The following is a 20,411-nucleotide window of genomic DNA, read 5'->3' on the forward strand; positions in this document are numbered from 1 at the left end:
TAATGCTCCTCACAATGGTTACTTCTTCCCTATGCATTTACATTCTCTTCACTTCATTACTGGAAGGAGGAGGAATAAATCACACAGAAATCTTTACTTCTGCCTACAAGATTCTCAGATAGATGGTGGAGGGCAGTCTCCGCATGACTGTTCAAAGAGGAGGAGGAGGAGAGTCCTTCTCAACACTTTTTGGGTCAGTTCCAAGCACAGCTGTTCAACAGCTTCTTACTCTTCTCTTTTGGCAGACCCAGGCACTGACTTCCCAACAYGAAGGATGCTGGAAAGCATGAAATGCTCCCAGCATAAGAGGAGCAAGGAGAGGCCAGGACCCTGTCTAAGATGAAGGAGCTCGTCGGTGCCAGGCAGGCACCAGCTGAGGGACATGGTTTTGTAGAGCCAACAGGCACCTTCCTGCCTTTTTCTCAAATGCAGTGAATGAATTTTCTTCGAAACGATTGAGATGTCTGCAGTGTGGACAGTTTGCAGCTGACCCACTTGCCAGTGCTCACTTAACAGCCAACATAAAGAAATCGGATTTCCTATTGCACTATTCTTCTCACTCTAAAATATATGCTTAGACGTGATCAGTTATATTGGGTTTTACCACTATCTATTTCCTCCCAATGATTATAGAAGTTCTTAGGGCAAGCAGCTCAGATGAAAACTCTGTCTGAAGTTAGGCGGAATGAATCCTGCCTCACAAGTCTCCAAGCTCTCCAAGTCTCAGCAAGCTGCAGACAGATGCTGCCCCCAGCACCTAGGGGGACTAGACTAGGGAAACCCTGGTCTCTCTGTTAGCAGACATGGCATTTCAGCAATGCAAAACTACCCCTCTGTTCCTAAGTACCAGCTACCCTGCTTACAAAATATTCTCGCATATTCTTGATCATAATTGAGTCTGTTACATAACCATAGCACACCTGCCCCTCAGATGTTTTAGAAACCCACTGTGCTGGGTGCTGTATAAACTCACTACAGCAAGTCAATCCCTGCGCCAAGGTGCTGCGGGCCTGAGGAGGAGAAAACAGCTGAGAAATTAGGCAGAACGATGTGGGAACAGACAGGTACACGTATGTACAGGCACATACAGGCAACATGAATGAGCAGAGCAGGCAGTTGTCTTAGCACATGACTGACCTAGCTGTTGCTCAGCTCTTGGGCAGCATCAAGGCAAAGAAAGGTGAAAGACAGAAAGGCWGTTTTGCAGAAATCTACTGAGGGCTTTAGGAACAAAAAATAAAAGTGTGAATGCATTACTCTGAACRTCCCAGGGGCCATATTCCTGGAATGACTGCCCTATGAGGAAAGGCTGAGAGAGAAGGGTCCGTTCAGCCTGGAGAAGGCTGAGGGGGACCTGATGAGCGTGTATAAATACCTCAAGGGAGGGAGGGAGGAGGATGGGACCAGCCTCTTTTCAGTGGAGGCCACTGACAGAACTACAGGAAACAGCCACAAGCTGAGGCATCAAAAGTTCCACAGGAACTTAAGGAAACATTTCTTAACAGTGAAAGTGACAGAGCCCTGGAACAGGCTGCGCGGGGAGGCTGTGGAGTCTCCTTCTTTGGAGATCTTCCAAACCCGCTTGGACGCAGCCCTGTGCCACGTGCTCTAGGTGACCCTGTGTGAGCAGGGGGGTTGGACTCGATGACCTCTGAGGTCCCTTCCAACCTTAAGCATTCTGTGATTCTGTGATACTATGAACAATGAGTATATGGATAATACAACCTAATCCTAGAAACTGAGGGGACAGGAGAATCATTATCTGTGCATTGTGGACTGAGRAAACCGGCAAAGATCTTAAAGGTGAAGAAAATAAACCTATATTTGATGCTAAGGAAAAAAGGAAATTGAACCTTAGATTCATTCTTTCTCTATTTCTGTGAAGATCTCTTCAGTATCATAAAAGACTTTTTTGCATTATGTATCTGAAAATAGGATACTGCACTGTAGTAATAATTTAAAACACAAATATAGCTTGTTCATACATGTTACTAATGTATACAGTTCATCAAAATAMCTATAGATTATTAATTCTACAAAGATAATGATTCAAATCAGAATGTCAGTATTAAGCCACATGTATGACCTTGACTGAGTATGGAGGGCTCACTCCAAACTATAGTCAAGCAAAACATATAATATACGGCCTTCTCCTAGATCTTTAGAAGTAGAAAACTTGCAGAATTTGTACATTTCTGTTTTTTCTTTAATGATATTTAATGAGTGCATTTTCCCTCCATGGCTTAGTCCAACATATACACAGCAATTCAAAAATATACACTTTTTATCTAAAGAAAACATATAATAAAATTTGTAAAAGGCATTATAATTATCCTATTCAACACAAAATACTTAGATGTAAGAAGAGGATAAAGCAGTTAATAAGGAAGCTAAATTACCTGCACAAACATGCAGTGCAGCCCCCTCAGGTGCAATCTGGGGCTGAAGCAATTAACTACAAAACCTACTTAGCTCCAGCCTGGGGTTGGCCTAAATATCAGTGGGTTTTTTCAGTCTTGCATTTTGTTTTACACCATTAATACAAAATTTCTCACTTCAGAAGAACAAAATGGCTTTCCACACCATGAATAATCTATTTCTATTAGAAATGTTGACTTCTTCCAGTCCACGAGTGACCCACATCCCTTAGGAGTATACACCRTTAATTAAGGAAGGTAATAAATGGGGAGGAAATAACACAATGGAAGTGCTCATCCAATCTGAGTGTGCACAGGGACTTGTATGTACTACCAACAGCACAGACCAGTTCTTCCACTGCTGCCCGCTATGGATAGGAACTGAGCGTGGCCTTGTGGATTCTGTTACCTTTCCTAGTAGTCTTSGCTAATAGTGCCCCTTTGCTCAATGTACATAATTGCTAAAAATAAAGATAATTATTATGTTATTGCTTGAGCTGCAATAACTACATGCTCGAGTTTATATAGGAATGGCATTACTAAAGTTACGTAGCCAATCTGTAAGGTATTTGAAATGGGAGAGCATCTGCTTCTTTAAGGTTATCAGATCAAGGATTTCTCAGGGCAAAGTGAACCCTAAGTAACAGAGAAAGCAATAAAAACCCCACAGAAACACAAACCTGACAAGCGAGCTGGAGCCCATCACTAAGTAGTGAGTCATTAAGAAGCTACAGGCATAGCCTTGGAGACAGTTAATGTGGATTTTGTAATTGATAAGGAAGGAAACCAGATGAAGTTTATGGATACTTCAGGAGAGACTTTGGGACCRCCCAACTTCCTAAGGGTAGAGACTGAAGGTCTGTGCATTAAGTGTGGGCATTACACAGGCTGAGAGCTCTGCTATCAGAGGGATCTGCAAAGGTAGGCACGCTCGTGGGCCTGCAGAGAAGGGCATGTGTGTTTTCACTAGCAAACTTCAATCCAAATCAGCTGGAGAGGAAGGATGGGATCTAGACTTATGTTTTGTGTTGGTTCTGGTAGTGCTATGTGTGAACATTGTTAAAGGCAGCGTGCGGTGTCGCTGGCCTTGACAAGTGTCCTCTCTGTGTGTGCCTCTCTGGGGCACACGTTCAGCCCTATTCCTGCTGCAGCTGCAGGCAGGAAAGCAGCAGCTGTGTCCGTTCACCTGGGGCAGAGGGATCTCCAGGTCTCCAGACGCACTGGGCTGGGCTCCAGCAGCTGAGGAGACATCCCTGGCTCCTGCAGTCTGCAGCTTTACAACGACCCCTAACAAAATGACTCAAGAATAAGGAACTGCAGTTGTTTGTACCATCTTAATTTTGCCTGTTTTGTTCCTATATTTTATGCTAATGTCTTTAATTACACGATCTAATTTATTTTTCACATTCACGGCACAGGATGGATGGTGCTTACCTAATGAGCTGCTACATATTCTTTCTGTGTGGTTGCTGAGCCTCATTTACTGCACAACTTTCACACCCTAATCTGTGGCTGAAGTGATTAATTCCCRCAGGGTCTGTCAGCAGTGTCTCGGTGCCTCACACGCTGCAGCAGCGTTTTCTCCATCCTACAGACACAGGACTGACAGGGCCTCACTGAAAAGCCACAGCTACAGCTGGGTGCCTAAACGCCAGCAACTCGTGGACATTAAAACAAGGGACACACTGTCAGCTGCCTCCTCACAGAGGCTGGTTTCAGTAATTTTCCCATCAGATACAAACCCAACTGAAGTTCTCCAGGGCTGGATGCAGCTCCCCCAGGCATCAGCCCATTCTTCCCAAACCCTATCATGTGCTGGACACTTTCTAATTTCTTCAGCTTGATGAGAAAGATGCATGGCTGTATTTCTATTATCTGTACTTGAGCATCACTGTAAACAATGCCTTGCAAGAAATAGTATTATGAAATGTAATAAAAAATAGATTAAAATAAGCAAATAGCTTGCACTACTTAGATGGTACTTAGCCATAGCATCTTTGCAAGCACATGCTAGAAGTGATAAATATATTGCTCTTATTGTACTAGGGAGGACACTAAGACAGCAGCATAAGAAGTGGCTTGTTCTGCATCACCTACCTGATGAATGACTCAGCTCAGAGAAGAACACCTCCCTCACTGTGTCCTTTTTCTTAAAAAACTTCCGAACATGTTATGACCATGGCTATTATTTATTGTATCACTTATAAATGAATAAATTCAGGCACAGAAGGATCGTGAGAGAACTTGGTCTCATAATTCTGCAGTCAGTGAAGTCCACTAGATCTACAATGTCAGAATCAGCCCACTTATAAAAATGCCAACATGCAGTTGGGGAATTAAATTGTACAGTGCAATGGAAACTATTGAACATGGAATCCAAATTCCTTTACCATTCCAAAAAGTATCTGCATGACCCAGAAATTTATCTATTTCCATAATTTAGCAGTTTATTGAGCAAAAATACAATCCTCAGATGTATCTTTGCTTCAGTTTAAATATTAAAAATATCTGTTCACAAACAAAAATGTATACAAGATAAACAAGAAAAGTCAAGAAATAAAACTTCAAGAAAGAAACCACTCACATATAAACATATACATTAAATAAACTTCTTGAAATACTTTTGTGATATATTAACGAGTCCAGCTACTGCCTTTACCCTAGAGGGAAATAAACATACTGGCCAACTACAGACTCAGGCCATGCAACATATGAATGTTCTTGACCAACCATGCACAAAAATCCCATGTGGTTTTATCCCATTTATTGTTTTCTGTAGTTAGTAACACTGAAAAACAATTAATTTACCTGTGTGTGTAGGATGCAAACCGACTCTGCTCTTCCTGAGCAATTGCTACTTGGGTAAGAGTTCGTATTTTACATTTAACCTCGCACATATGGACACAGGCCATTTATTTCCTGTTCTGCACAGGAAGGATATCTGTAATCCAGTAGTGAAACAGAGAGGAGACTATCTTGATATGATCTGCAATGAAGAAAACAAATTATTCCTGAAATGTCTCTAAGACATTTTTGAACATTAAAGAAAAGCAGTTGTGTAAACAGTTGTTTCCTTTTGATAGAAGCATTTCAGTAAAACAAAACAGACACTGGAGATTGATACATATTAATAATTCCTAGAAAAATGGGCACATGTTTTGCAGGCCAGCCGTTTGCAGGAGATCCACTGTTGGTCCTAGACTGTGAAAKGTCCTAATATATTATTCAATGATTCAGAAAAGAGAAGATTGAAATGACACAGCCACATGGATAAGGCTAAAAGTCTGTGATCTCCTCCATTCTCTTTTCTGTCTAGAGAGTGATTTCAGCCATTACTATTAATATTATAGTAGCACCTGGAAGCCCCTGTGAAGAGCAAMTCTTTCTGTGCTGTCACATACAGGCAACTGCAAAAAAAAACCCCAAATGCCTTAATCCACAGATTATCTAATTACTCTTATTTTTAATGACATGACATTTAATGTGGTTCCATAATGTTGTTCTAACAGAGCTTTCCTCTTTCATTCTCTTTGAAATCTCATTCAAAACAACTGTTAATTTGTATCATATTAGGGTCCCTGGGCATCCGGCCTGCTGACATGCTGATATGCAGTAACTGTGCTACTTGTTGTGGTCTGCAAAATAGACTCTCCATATGAAGGAGATATAAATAAATAAATTTATTTATAAGAAGGACAATTTTCTGCATCTTTCTCCTTACCAATTTCCTCTTTCTGTGTTTTTTTTTTTTTGTAAACTCTACCACCGAACTTCTTACAACTTTCTTGGCAACTGCTTCGTAACTCTTACTTACGTTGTGCCTCATGGGCATCCTATCAACTCAATTACAGCAGGTTTGAGATTAGAATTGAGCCTTCAGAACAAAAATCAAAAATAAAAGTCACCAGCAGAAAAATCAACTGGAAGAGTAAACCATTTCAGGCTGTTTCTGTTTCAGCAGCAGCATCAAATGAATTTTAATTAAAAAAAAAAATCACTCATAAAGCTCTTTTCTGCTTTTTYTGAAGTGACATATTAGCAAATCTGGCTATTTGCATGGATTTGTTTCTAATTTGCTTCTAATTTTCTTTTCCCTCTTCAACTTGTTATTTCCACTAAAGAGAAGTAAACACAGCAGCTTATCCAAAGGCTGCAAAACCTACAGAATTTCTGCTGTATTCAGTGCTTTTGGATAATGTGAGTTATTACTTTACAAAAGACTTAGAAAACTACATAAAATTGATGAGATTCTCTTTCTGGCCTCTCAAATCTAATTGAATTCTCTGGGAAGTAAGAATATTTAGTACGTTATGTAGATTTGGCTGATGCTAACAAATGAACTAMCGACAAACAATAATGATGTTTTAAATGATGACTGCTGAGAGAAAAAAAAATATACCTTCTATGGAACCCATACTGATCCTGCCCACATTTGAGAAACAAGTAACAGTACAAGAAGGAATTCTATTAAAATTATTGGGTCACAAAGAAGCTAGTAACAGAATGATTTCTCTTTTCACAAATGACATKGTTATTATTTTGTTCTTTAAATTCAGTAATGTTTTTTCTTTTTTTTTTTTTTAATAAGCAATTTTAAACTAGCATTTATAGTTGAAGAAAACTGCAATTAAATATTAGCATGTGAAGTTTAGGTTTTAAAGAACCCAAGTGGGTGACTAAATAAGAATGAAATAATGGGATTTATTGATGCTTATGCATTTAAAAGTAAACCTAAACCGAGTAAGTGGAAAACTTACTCAAAAACTTACAGCTTCATTGCAGTGATTAACATTTAAAAATAATCTAGAGTTCTAGAGAAATTTCTAGAGAAAAAGGGAAAATTAAACTTGTTTGAATCTTAAATTCATTATGATTTGAAGAAACATTGTGTTTTAAGAATCTCACTGATCATGTACTTTGCAGCTGCTGAAGAGTATGAAAAGTTTCTCCATTGGTAAGAAGAAAAAAGGCAACAAATGACTGTTTCCTATAGAGAAACATACGTTCAAATTTTGTATAATCATGCTTTCACTACCACGTARCTATTGACAGCTTCCCACTCCCTTATACAAAAAAGTGTGACAAATCTGAATTTTAATCAACCCAGAAAAGAACATCAGTGAAAGAATACGAGTGAATGGTACGTACCAGGAGGCATCAGGGAATGTTCCTGGAATTCCTGCAAAGCATTCCTCAATCTTGCAACATCCTGTAGCAATACAAGGGATTTCAGTTGGTGTAGGAGAGTCACGTCCGAGGAAGCCATCCTGCGAGATTCAAGATATCGTAAAAGCTCTTGGGCAKCTGCTGAATTTACAGCTGGATCTGTGCATTCCGATTTATCTGGACAAACAATTGGAAGGCTGGATTAGAAATACTGAATGGGCATGTGGAATTTTCCTATTGATATTTACTTTAAAAGACAGTATCTTTTTTCTTTTTTTAAACTACAACTTATAACCAAACACCACATACTAAAAGGCAGTCTATTCTTCTCATTTTCTGCAAGATATTTAAAAAAAAAAAGTGGGGAAATGTACTAAATACAGAAAGTATAAGGGGCAACTGGACTCATAAAGAAAGGAATGCAATAGCAAGACAGTAAGAGATCTAAGGCTTTAAGATTAGGGCATGAATAAGGTGTGATGAAGAATTCGTACCACAGCCTCAGCGCTCTATCTTTGTCTCCTATGTACTATTTATTATAAAAATGCATACACATATGGAGACAGGGAATAACTATAGGGAAATAACACAAAGCATTTCTGAGGCAGTTAATTATCTTGCTGTTGCACTTTTTATGTTTTTAGAACTGTGTATTTGAATATGCAATACAGCAGGAAAGGACACAGTAGTGTTATTACTGTGCTAACGTACAGATTTATTCTTCCTTTCTAATAACAATATCTGTCCCGTTAACCAGACTACCTTTAAAGTTACATTTTTCTGCTTTTTATTAACAAATCAAATAGTAAGAATGGATTATTTCCAATTCAGCTTTCTTATATATGTACACGATGTACATAAGCACAATATTCAGGGTGACTATTTGCAAATGTTATTAAAACAAGGGCTTCCGATTCTATCTAATAAGTGGGGAGTGCTCAAATCACTCGCCTAGGCAAGGCAAAGAGCAGAACTTTGCATGTGGAGTAGGATCCGCCTAAGAAGCCAGTTAGTCACACTCTGATTTATGGCTGTGACATCTCATCTGCAGCTGCATTTGCTTTCACCAGACAGCGTATCTCTGTGGATCGCAAGGGCCTCATTAGCTTAACTTGAGCTGCGGGTTTGACAGCAGCGTTTGTCAGTCTGTCAACCACTGCTAAACCTTCACCTTAACCAGGCCTGCGGGAGGTGGTGGCTGAACAGGTCTGCAGGCACCGGCCGCTGCCGCCTCGCGCGTTAACAGCAGGACTCTCTTGACCACATCGACAACTTTACTCAGTTACTCTGGAATTCCACTAACACAAATGCAAGTCATTTAGTTTCCACTTACTTTGACGTACACTGAAATAGCAACATTTTTTATTTTTGGCGATGAAAAGACTTGAGCCCTTAAAGGAAGCTGACTCCTGGGTGCTAGGCTTAGTGGGAAAACCTGACATAGCAGAATATTTTAACAGTAAGTAAAGACAATTTTATCTATAAATCTTGAGAAAAATTAACATGAAAAGCCTGATGTTACCTTAATAGATTTCTTAAAGTTGTGAGGTAGTCTAAAGATAAATTTTAGACAATCTAAGACAAGGAGTGACAGTTTTGAATTAAGATGAACAAGTAGGTAAGTTATTTAATATTTTCCTTTCAGCTCCACAAAGGCAGTCAAGACCATGTGTTCTGAAAGGTCTTCACTGTTTTTTCCCCCTGTTTTCACATTATAATTATAATTTTAAGGCTGTGTTCTGAGCAATTAAAGAAAACACGAGTTTGCCCTTAAGAAAATGTACTTAATTCTAGATGATACCAACATAATGTTGTATATGTACAGATAATGASTATACTTATCATTAAAATATCATTATCTTTGAAAGGGATTTCAATAGAAATGAATGGAAATGGACAGAAGTTTAGAACTACTTTTGCCCTCCTGATTATTTGTTTTTTGAAATCAAATAATCCTTCTGGATGTTTGCTTGCAGGGCAAGCAAATGCACTTTAAGCACTATATTTACCCAAAGTGCACTGGAATGTTTTAAAAATGAGAAAGCAATATTATCTATATTTTCAAAGAAGATAAACAATGATATTAGGATCATGTTTTTTTATGCTGATACATATTCATTTAAAGAGCTAAGGACAGAACTATTGCTAAACCTCTATTTCCATGCCAAGTTCAATAGATACTTCCCGAATAAATCTGGCCTATTATAAAGAAATAATGAGAATATATATACTTTTTTCAAAGCTGTCCTGCTCATGAAAAGAAAGGAGAGAGTGGTACATACTGTCAGCAAAATAAATTTGTTGTGTTGCCTGTAAGAAGTCTAGAATGCTATGTGTCTTTTCATCTATGTCCTTAAGGTCTGCTCCTTCTTCAGTGCTGGTTTTATCAGGCTGGTATGTAAAATCTACACCGGTAGTTTTTGTTAGCAAGCCAGCTGCTCTCATTTTTTCCTTTTGTCGCTTTTTTTTCATTTTCCTCTTTTTGTTTTTGCTCATTTTGGGGTTGTCTATCTGCTGCCGCTGTAAATTATCTTGCAAAGGAGTCTTTTGAATTCCAGATTCTGTTTGTTCTCCATGTAAATCATTAGGGTTTTTCAAACTGCTTTTTTGTTTCTTCCTTCGAACGCGCTTTCTCTTGGTTTGTCCTTGATATTCCTCCTCTGCAGATTCAAAAGAGATACAATAGTTGTAAAGAAGAAGATCTGTAATAAGCATTTGGGAGCTGCATACAATGAAATATTACTCCCTTCAAATTCTTGGATGTCTGCATGCCTCTAAACTTCTATACTTAAAATGCCTTTCAGTACTGGAGTGTCAAGGCAAATTCTTCTGAGAGCACCAAGCAGACAACCTCTTTTCCCTCCCGCTCTTAATGAAGACGGTATTTTTCTATGAGCTAGTTACTTCACATCATGTTTAACTTCTTAATATACACACCAGCACAGCACAGAGTGAGGTCAAAAGAATTCCCAGGGCAAAAAGCACGGGCAGAGCTAYCCAGGCGGAGAGAGCAGGATAAGGGAGGCCTCCCAAAAGGCCCACAATACCAGGTGCTAGACTCAACCAAGCACACAAGAAAGCACCATATAATTTACAGTAAAACCCTGGCAYGTATTTCCACAACAGCAGTGTGCCTTAAAAACACCAGGCATCTGTTCCTGATTTGTCTCCTCTCCCCTTTGCAAACACCATCTTCCTCTGGGACATCCTGCTGCTAGCTCAGCTTTAGACATCAACTCTATGGGGCATCGCTGGCATCATCACCCTTGGCGAGTAATCTCTGATCTTCCTAACTGCCTGACTTAGCTCTGCTGTTCCCGTGCTACTTTACAGTTCCCTTACCAGTTAACTCTTTTAGTTTCTGAGTCTCTTGAGTTTCTGAGTCAGATTTTGGGCTTCTTTATCTATATTCACTGTATGCAGAAGCAAATTCTTCAGTCATGCCTGACCCTGAACCAGCTTCCTCTCCCCCACACAGGCACTTCTCCGTGCAGGGCTTCCTGTCACCAGCAAGGGAAGACTGCCAAAATCCATCTTCACTTCAGCTGCACTGCTGCTGAAATCCTTATCTATGCCTATAATAATTTCCTGTCCAATTAACTGAAATTCTCTCTTTTATGGTCTAACAAAATCCTCACCCATTCAAATATCACAGAGCCCAGAGCTGTTCTAATGTCTTGCTCTAGAAAGCAAATCCATTTGTCCTTTCCCCAACCTCTGCCTGCACATTTCTAAATTCCTCTTTATGTCCTGAGCCTGATTCTCCCATTTACCTGGCTTTAGCCTGTTCTCCTTAAGGCAAAGAGTCTTCCTTAGCCCAACACTGAAATAATCCAGCACATGAAGCCCAACTCTTGGCTTCCAAATAATCTGCAAATTCTCCCAAACTACCTCTGACATTTTCAACTTGTTTGGCTTTTTCATCACTGCTCCCCGCAACCCGTCCTTGCCTCTATCTTCTGCAAGTTGCAGGCTCCCAGTTTCATTTCTGATTCTTTTTCTGTCTTGAACTCTGTCAGCTCTGAGCCACTTTCCCTCCCTAAATATCACTAGAAGACTTTTAGTTCTTTAGCTGACAGATGACTCACTGCAAAGCAATTTTCCATATTTTCTATGAAGGAGACTGTATAAAAATAAATTTGCTGCATTGTAATTGAACACCATAGCATGCTAAAGATGCACCGAACAGCACCTTGTACCCACATTATAGAGCGTTTCACATGGATGGCATTTGAGCTAAACATCTTTATATACATTTTAGACATATGGGATGTAGGAAAAATAACGTCTGTGTAGTCATGCAGGAGTAAAATACCAGAGCTGAAGGCAGATATGAATGGTGAAAGATAACATAAACAAAGCATCAATGTTTCATCTTGAGACCTAACTTGGATTCTCACGGCAGTCTTTGTGTTATAATAGATGAGTTCTACTTTAAACACAGATCCATTGGTCCCTAAGGCCCTCAGAGACCGTTTAGATGAACTGATGGTAACAGAGCTGCTCTGATCTGTGTAGACAACAAGGAGGCCAACACACTTTCTAGGCAACCACAAGCCACTGAATCTCAGCACAAGTACGGCATACTGTGTAGCCAGGCACCTTCAACACGTGTGAAGGAACTTCAAAAAACCATGTAGAAGGAAGAACAGGTCTGAAGACAATAAGTTTTGAGTCAAGTCCAAAAGTTTCCTTATCCCAGAAGATATGAAGATAGTGGGGGGAAGCTGTCAAGAGACAGAATGAATGCAGACATCTCATATGAATTTTAGTGAGAGAATTATATGACTGAGGAGAAATCAGAACTGTGCTGAGCTTCCTTCAACACAGAAAACAAATCAAACCCGAGAGTTTATCTTCAGCAGTAAAACTGACAGCTCTTTAGCAGTTTTTGTTATTCTTTCCTCAACATTTTATCATCTCTTTAGYAGGACTAAAATTCTGCTTTTATTATTCAAGAATTCTCCCCCTTGGTCAGTCATCAAATTCTGGACTCCAATACCGTGCCATGTGTAGGAGTAATTTGACATGAAGGAACAGATGAAGTTAAACACTGATATATGCAAAGCAATGCGCACATAAGGGATTAATCTGCACAACTCATTGCTAGGGTCAGAATGAACTGCTATCAATTCAGGAAAAGCAAAACAAAAACCAGACCTGGGCCTCAGTACAGAAAGTTCAATGAAAATATTTGCTCATTGGGCATCAGTGAATAGCAAGCAGCTTGTTCAGTGAGATAAGAAATAGGATGGAATATAATAGGAATAAAATTACAAAGCAATTCCCTATTTCATACATCTGTGGCACTCTTCATGCTTGCAACATCCAATTTCTTAGCACAACTCTTACACTATAAGACTTTGGTAGAAAAGAACAAGATTCTCACAGAAGCTATCACAGAAAAAACTCCAGAAAGACTCGGATTATCCGTCTTGAAACAAAGAATTAATAACGTGAGCTTTTTCTCTTTTCTCATACAAGAATAAGGAGACATACAATTAATTTGAGCAGCTGCAAAAACAAACAATAAAAATGTAAACACCTGCTTTCCCAACAGCTCCGCAAACTTAATGAATTCCCATTCATGAAGTAAACATCGAATCCAAGAGCTCAATGGGAYGCAAGAACTGTACACTTACACAGACACCAAGACTACCCAACAACTATGCTAAAATATAAACATGGGTTGTAAAAGAAATATTAGGCAAAATGTTCAAGTCACAACCCACACAGTGGACTTATAAATGAAATATTGAGGAAGGGGATCCTGCCTCTCTCCTCAGCTCTGATGAGGTCACAGCTGGAGTATTTGGTGCAGTTCTGGGCTCCCCAGGACAAGAGGGATGTGGAGCTTCTAGAGAGAGTCCAGCGGAGGGAAACCAAGATGATTAAGGGAATGGAACATCTCTTGTATGAGGAAAGACTACGCAAGCTGGGCCTGTTCAGCCAGGAGAAAGGATGATTAAGAGGAGATCTGATCAATGTGTATAAGTACCTGAGGGGAGAATGTAGGGAGGAGGGGACCAAACTCTTCTCATGGGTGGCCAGTGACAGGACAAGRGGTAATGGGTACAAGTTGAAACACAGGMAGTTCCATCTCCAGGTGAGGAAGAACTTCTTTCCTGTGAGGGTGCCAGAGCCCTGGAACAGGCTGCCCAGGGAGGTTGTGGAGTTTCTTTCTCTGCAGACCTTCCATACTCGCCTGGACGTCACCCTGTACCCCGTGCTCTGGGTGTCCCTGCTGGAGCAGGAAGGTTGGACTAGATGATCTCTAGAGGTCCCTTCCAACCTCAACCATTCTGTGATTCTGTGAAACATTCAGAGGTCATCACCTCATGTACTGTTCTAACAGCTAGTTAGAACAGTAAGTACCCTGTGCATGCTTAGACTATTACTCTGTCTGATAAAGCAASAGAGCTCATCTTCTTCACAAAGTGACTCACCTCATTTTAAATCAYCTGAGAAGAAACTGTACCCTGAAGGTGTCCATTTCTACTTCTCTCCTTCCATTAAGGAAGACATAGAAGAGATGTCGATGATTAAATTAGACTGGTTTCTTTTAACAACGGGAAAGAAATAGTCTCTTCTACAAAAATCATCTTAGCAATATGGAAGAAGGTACTTCTTAATACTGAGCACATCAACTAATTTTTACCAATTAACAAAACTCTACAGATGTCTATAAAAAATACTTTTGACTAATTCACTACATTTCATATCAGCAGGGAGGCTTGATAAACCTTCACTAGATGTGCATTCGGTTTTAATAACTTTCCTGACTGCAGAGATTTGTTATTTCAAAGAAAACCTAATCATAATGAATAGAGGGAATGTACACACAAGCATTCTTAATAACATGTTTAATATATACTTCAGTAAGGTTGATAGCAACATCAGCTTTTGGACCACAGTAACAATAGCCACAACTGCAGCTTGTCCTAATCCCACAGAGCTAATGGTTCTTTTTCTCCCTCTCTTCTGTAATGGCCTGTTACCCCTCTCTCTCCTAACACTCATCTCTGCACCACAAGCACTCTAATACATAATTAGATTATCTAAAATTACTGTATCTAACCTGTTYAGTCTGCATGTGGTGCGCTCTGTCAGATCTGAAGAAAGTTTTCAAGACAGAAAGCCCACATACGTTTTCCAGACATGGTCATATTTTGACAAGTATTTTTTTTAGCCTTCATAAGGACATCCTCCTAAGGAAATGTTCAGAGTTAAAAATAACCATTTCCTTTGGTGTTACTCTTTCTTTGGCAGGGTTATTTTTAACTGAGATTACTTCCTTGATCCAGTTCACCACGCAGCTGCACAGTCACACTAGTCTGACTGAGAGGATGATGTTGAAGTGGGAGTGAGCAGCCTGAAAAAGAAGGTTACAAGCAAAAGTCATCTACTAACAACTTACCTGGTCTGGTCTGAGACGTTAACAAGTTTTCTCTGTTTAGACTGCACATCCCCTAACCAGAGCAGAGGCACAACTATGCCAAAAAAGGCCTTCAAACGCAATGGAAGATTTAGTTTATAAAAGCCAAAAAACAGTATGCATAGTATTTTTAAGAAAAAAAAAGGAATGATTTGTARGCTCTGTAGGCCTACATATTGATTTTATAAACTGCTATTGAATTAGTAATATTATTCCATATGCATCACAAGAGCAGGTGAAAACACAGAGACTAAACACAAAGCTCAAGATAAGCTATGAGCAACAGGCTTTGTAACTACTTCCTTCAATGGCATCTCCCTTCAGACTAATTGGCAACTACATGATTGAGAAGATGAGCTGTGAACTGCACCAGTTCATTATTTCAATTCCTTCAGGCAAAAGCAGATGGGAAATGATCAGGAAGGCATCGCATAGGACAAAATAAAATAGGGCTCCGTTTCATTAGGTTGGAGAGTCCAGCAGGCAGCATGTTAGGGTATACAAAATTCTGCAGCAAAACTGAAATATCTGGCTTTTGGCATCTGAAACACCTGGAAAGGTATCTGCAAATAAACTGACAATGCTGGCGATGCTGGGGTTTTCAAAAATCTGGCCTCTAAACACAGAACAAACCTCTCAGCGCAGCAAAAGGAGGAGTGGAGATAACGCAGACTGAGGAGATGATATTCAAGGGGACTTCCTCTGACCTTTATGGATCTCCTTGACAATGTGCTCATCGTGACTCAAGTACGGCAGCTGGCTCTCCTGTGCTTCTTCAAGGACCAACTCCTACAGCAGGTTTTTGGAGGCTGTTCATGCCAATTTTGTTCTGCTCAGATGAAAAAGGACATGTTCCTCTTTCCTTATTTTTATCCAAACTTTTTTTTCTCTCTCCCTGATCATTATATACTACATGAATTTTCCAAGGTGCACCAAGCAGCCAATGCAAAATAATTTCATTTTGGCTTAGGATCTTTCAAGAGAAAAAAAAATGTTATTTATAGTGCAGCTTAAAATAACAACATGCTATAAATTGACTAAGGGAGAAAAACTGTTGCTAACTGATGCAATAAAATGTAATGGCCAATTGGGATGTGAGTAATATCAGAAAGATTTCAGGAGCACAACAGTAGAATTTAGTATTTTCATTTTTTTTTTCTGCAATCATTTCAAATCATCATATGCAATCAGAAAAAAAAGCCCTTTAGTGGTTTTAGTCACCTACAACACTTTTGACATGGAAGAAAATGGCGAAAGATTGCAAGTTGCTCAATATAGAGACTGTCTGTTCTTTAGTTTCATTCATACGAAGACTTGAAAAATAAGTAAATGTTGCATGTACACTGGCTATGACAACAGAACATACAGTAAATCCGTACAGTACAGTACAGTACAGTACTTACAATGACTTACAGTAAATCCAATAAATAGGAATGACAATAATAAGTAATTAATAATTAACAATAAGCATCACACTGTCTATAATACTTTTCTAATTAAACTTTGCCTCACTTTATATACATGTGAACTCCTCTTTTTCAAAAGCTATGGCAACCCCCTGGCCTAAGAGCCACTTGGATCAGAGCCACCCCCCACCAACCACTGTAACTCATCTCAAGCGGGAGCCACACACAGCAATCACAACGAGAACTGCAGAATTATATAGCAGAACAATGATGGGTTTTGTTTTGAACCCTTTTCCGTAGTAATTCCCAGTGTATGATGTGCCTTTTGACTACTATTGAATGCTCAAAAGCTGTTTTCACAGAACTGTTTATCATACTCCAAAATCTTATTCCTGTTTGGAAATGGTCACCTCAGATCCAATTATTCCCATGTGAACTCTGACTGCTTTTTTCCCCAAGTGCATCATTTGGCAAACATCTAAAATGAATTTCATCTGCCTTTTTGTTTTAATTACTCAATCTGAGTTATCACTGCAGCCATCTCTTGCCTTACTGTAGTTAGTATCTCTGCATCATTAAAAAATCTTCCTTCTCCAAAACCTGACTTCACTGTTCAGGCTTTTTGACTACAGAATTAATTGAACATAAGCCTCCAGTTGTGTCTCCTTCTATTTTGAGAGCTGCTCTGTTTTACTCATCTACTTATCTACGCTAGGACCATCTCTCTTATGCTTACATCTTAAAAGGCTTTTGTGAGGGCCTTTATCAAAAACTTTGCTGCAATTCAAGTAAACCACAACAGCTGGATCACCCTTATCCACATATTTCCTGGCTCTTCAAAGAATTCCAAGGTAATTGCTGATTTCCTTTTTCCAAAATTTATGTTGGTCTTTCCCAAGTAAATCATAGTTATTTTGGCATCCATGATTCTTACTTTGTATTATAAATTGTGCAAAACTGTCAAAGGCAAATACCAGAATTACAAGCTTGTAGTTCCTTGATGATTTAAAAACCTTTCCTAAAAGCTGACATCACTCTGAATGGCCTCCAAGTTTCTGGTAACAGGTCAATTTTAAGCAAGCGGTTGTACATCAYTGGCAGTTCTTTAGGATTTTTTCTCTTATCGTTTTTAGGTGAACATAGTCTGGTGCTTGTGATTTTAACATTCCTTTTGTTCCATGACCTCTAAGTCATTTGAATTTGGCATAGCCTGTGAAAAATCCCCCAAAGGAAGTTTCTGCAGTTCCTTTGGGAGGGTCTCTGCAGTTTCCTCTGCAGATAAAATCAGTGCAGGGAATTAATTTAGCTTCTCTGCAACATGTTTCTCTATTCTTTCTACCTCATGATCCTTTAGCTTGACAGATTATGATGCCAGAGATGTAAAACTTAGTATTAGTTTTGATTACTTGCACTAATTACCCAAACGTTCTTTGGCCTGCCTTACCGTACTTTTACATTAAAATCTGTTTACAATGAATGTCATTGGGGTGTGAATTCAGCTCTTGGAAGGCTACCTACTTGATTCTAACGACGTCCTTGGCTCTGTTCTTTAGCTCTGCTTTTCCTTTTGCTTCTTCCTCCAGCCTGTCATGACAGGTGGTGGGCGACGGCCCACTTCCCATACGGTGTCCTTAAGTAGCTTCCACACTGTGCGGAACAACTTCTTTCTCTTAGTTGACCTGCTCAGACTGTTTTTAGTGAGTATCTTTATTTTTGTGTAGAACACAACTGTGATTTTTTCTTCTTGTTGTTTCAATAGGATGTTGAACCTAAGTAGGTGACGGTTCCTCTTGAGTTGCAGTGAGTTGCTCTTCTGAAGCACCGAATCTAACCTCATGCAGCACCAGGCCAAGAGTTGTATTTCCTTTAATAGCCCTCCCTGTCCACTGGCTTGGTTCTTGGTTGTGTCCAAACACTGRGACTCCACAGCACCCTGCCAGCCTCTTAGCCTGCAAAGGCAGAGAACCAAGTCTCCCATTACATGTGTGTCTGCTCTGATGTCTCTCAGTGCACAGCTAGGAGCATTTGCAATCCCAGCTGGAAGCAGGATGAAACAGGCTCTCCGCTTGCTTTCCCTTTTGATATGTACATGCCGTACACAAGCACACTGATCTAAGGCATCCAGGAAATATTTGAAATGATTCCAAAGAATAAATTTATGTTGACAATATGTTTTGGGCCTCCTGAGTCGCTTTATGCYGAAAGCCATGCTCGACAAAGCTTCCAAGGAAACTGCAAATGACAAATTCGCTATCATAATTTTGGTGACTTAATTTTAAAGATATTCAATTGCTTTTAAATGAGAGCAAATATTTTGAATTTTGAATTATTTTTTTCTTTAATTTTAAGCTCATTTTCTTCATTCATTTTGGCTTTCTTTGGTGGTTATCTGCAATCAATCTGAGTTGCTTGGTCACCTCTAGATAGAGGTATCACTCTGCTTTTCCTAAATGGGATCAATGGTACATCCCAATGGTGCTCCCTAAAACCACTCATCTAAGTTTGAGCAAAACAAACAAGCAAACAAACAAACAAAAAAACCCAACAAATTCACAGAGCTGAACAAATTCACAACCATGAAAGAACAGGACAACTAGTGACAGCTCTGAAGGCTACCAAAGAAGAAACACTCCAATGTTCTAAGGCTGCCTGTAGTTATTACAGCTAAGTAGCTGCAAAGACTAAGTGATACTAAATATGGAAATCTTATTAGTCTTTGGCTAATAAGATTATGTCCTTGCATGTGAACAGACAGGATTWCCATGGACAAGAGGGGGTGAGATTTGCAAAATTTTGACTAAAAATATTCAMCATATTACGTGTACACTTAAACACATTCTTTAATTTTGCAGACCACATATTTACATTTCAAAGATTTTTTAAAAGAATCCTATTTTTTTCAGAGCTGGTTTTCAGTGAATGCTTACTTTAAATACTCCCCTTGCTTAGAATCATAATTGAAAAGATGAGAAAAGCTCCATCTTAAAATCCTGATTGACATTTAAAATTTTCTTTTAAAATTTGCCAGCTAAGTTACAGTAAAATGTAAGAAGATTTTTTGGACTACAGGACCTCAGACTGCTGGAGGATAAGCAATCTGACGGAAAATGTATACATTTTCCTTTGTCACCAAATTGTACTAAAGACAAGATCTAAACTGTAGTCCAAGACTACATTCTGAAATAACAAAACAAAGTTTCTCAGTACTAGGATGCTGCCCTAACTTACCAATTTTAGTTATCAAAGTTATCAGACACTTAAACGTGACACTCAGTTATTGCAATGTTTTATATTCTTTATATGAAAGATTAAGAAAAATTGCAATGTCCAATAACAAGTCACATTCAATCCAGAATATAATAGGGCTTTTATGATGATACAACTACAACTAATTATACAGTTGTATCAGTAAATCCCATTTCAAAATATGATGAAAAAAAGAAATCTGAAAGAACACAAGCCTTCCCAGTGTTTTATTTTGCAATACTTCCTTAATCCAGGTGTCTTTGGATCTTGAATGTGATTTACTTTAAATTTAACATGGCATCCAGGCGGTTTTGTAAAAACATGGGTGTTACAGGGGCTGTGTTCAGCTTATTTCTAAGCCACATATCAATTAATTTCCTTTAAAAAATAATGAATATTCAGGCAATTCATTTCTGAATGACAGACTGCTTTATGTAAGGCTACTGATACATACAGACACACAAGCAGGTACACCATAAAATGAGAAGCACCACAGTCAAGATGGTCCTGTAAGTCAGTAAACGCAACCACATGTCACTGGGTTGGTGATAGTTGGGTGAGCGGTGGGGCAGTGACTTCGGTTCATTCTGGACCGTGTTCTGTGATGGGGCCTGATCTGGCCAGGGCTGGGAGCTCAGCCTGCTCTAGCACTTTTACATAATGAGCACGTGAAAACACTGAAACAACTTTTGAAAAGAGAAAGCTAGATTTTTATTAGAATAGACATCAGGGCGGATGACC

The 20,411-nt window shown here is 39.2% G+C and overlaps 1 protein-coding gene across 1 annotated transcript in view; it reads right to left on the reverse strand.

Annotated features, from left to right (window-relative positions):
* Positions 1-20,411, reverse strand: part of ERICH1 (glutamate rich 1) — a 78,445-nt gene that overhangs the window by 16,063 nt on the left and 41,971 nt on the right. The window contains 3 exon segments of the mRNA XM_026033885.1: positions 5,226-5,403; positions 7,566-7,760; positions 9,866-10,243. Coding sequence (XP_025889670.1) covers positions 5,226-5,403; positions 7,566-7,760; positions 9,866-10,243 — 751 coding nt within the window.

Source organism: Nothoprocta perdicaria, unplaced genomic scaffold, assembly GCF_003342845.1.
Source record: "Nothoprocta perdicaria isolate Ctin4 unplaced genomic scaffold, notPer1 scaffold_136, whole genome shotgun sequence".
Classification (NCBI taxonomy): domain Eukaryota; kingdom Metazoa; phylum Chordata; class Aves; order Tinamiformes; family Tinamidae; genus Nothoprocta; species Nothoprocta perdicaria.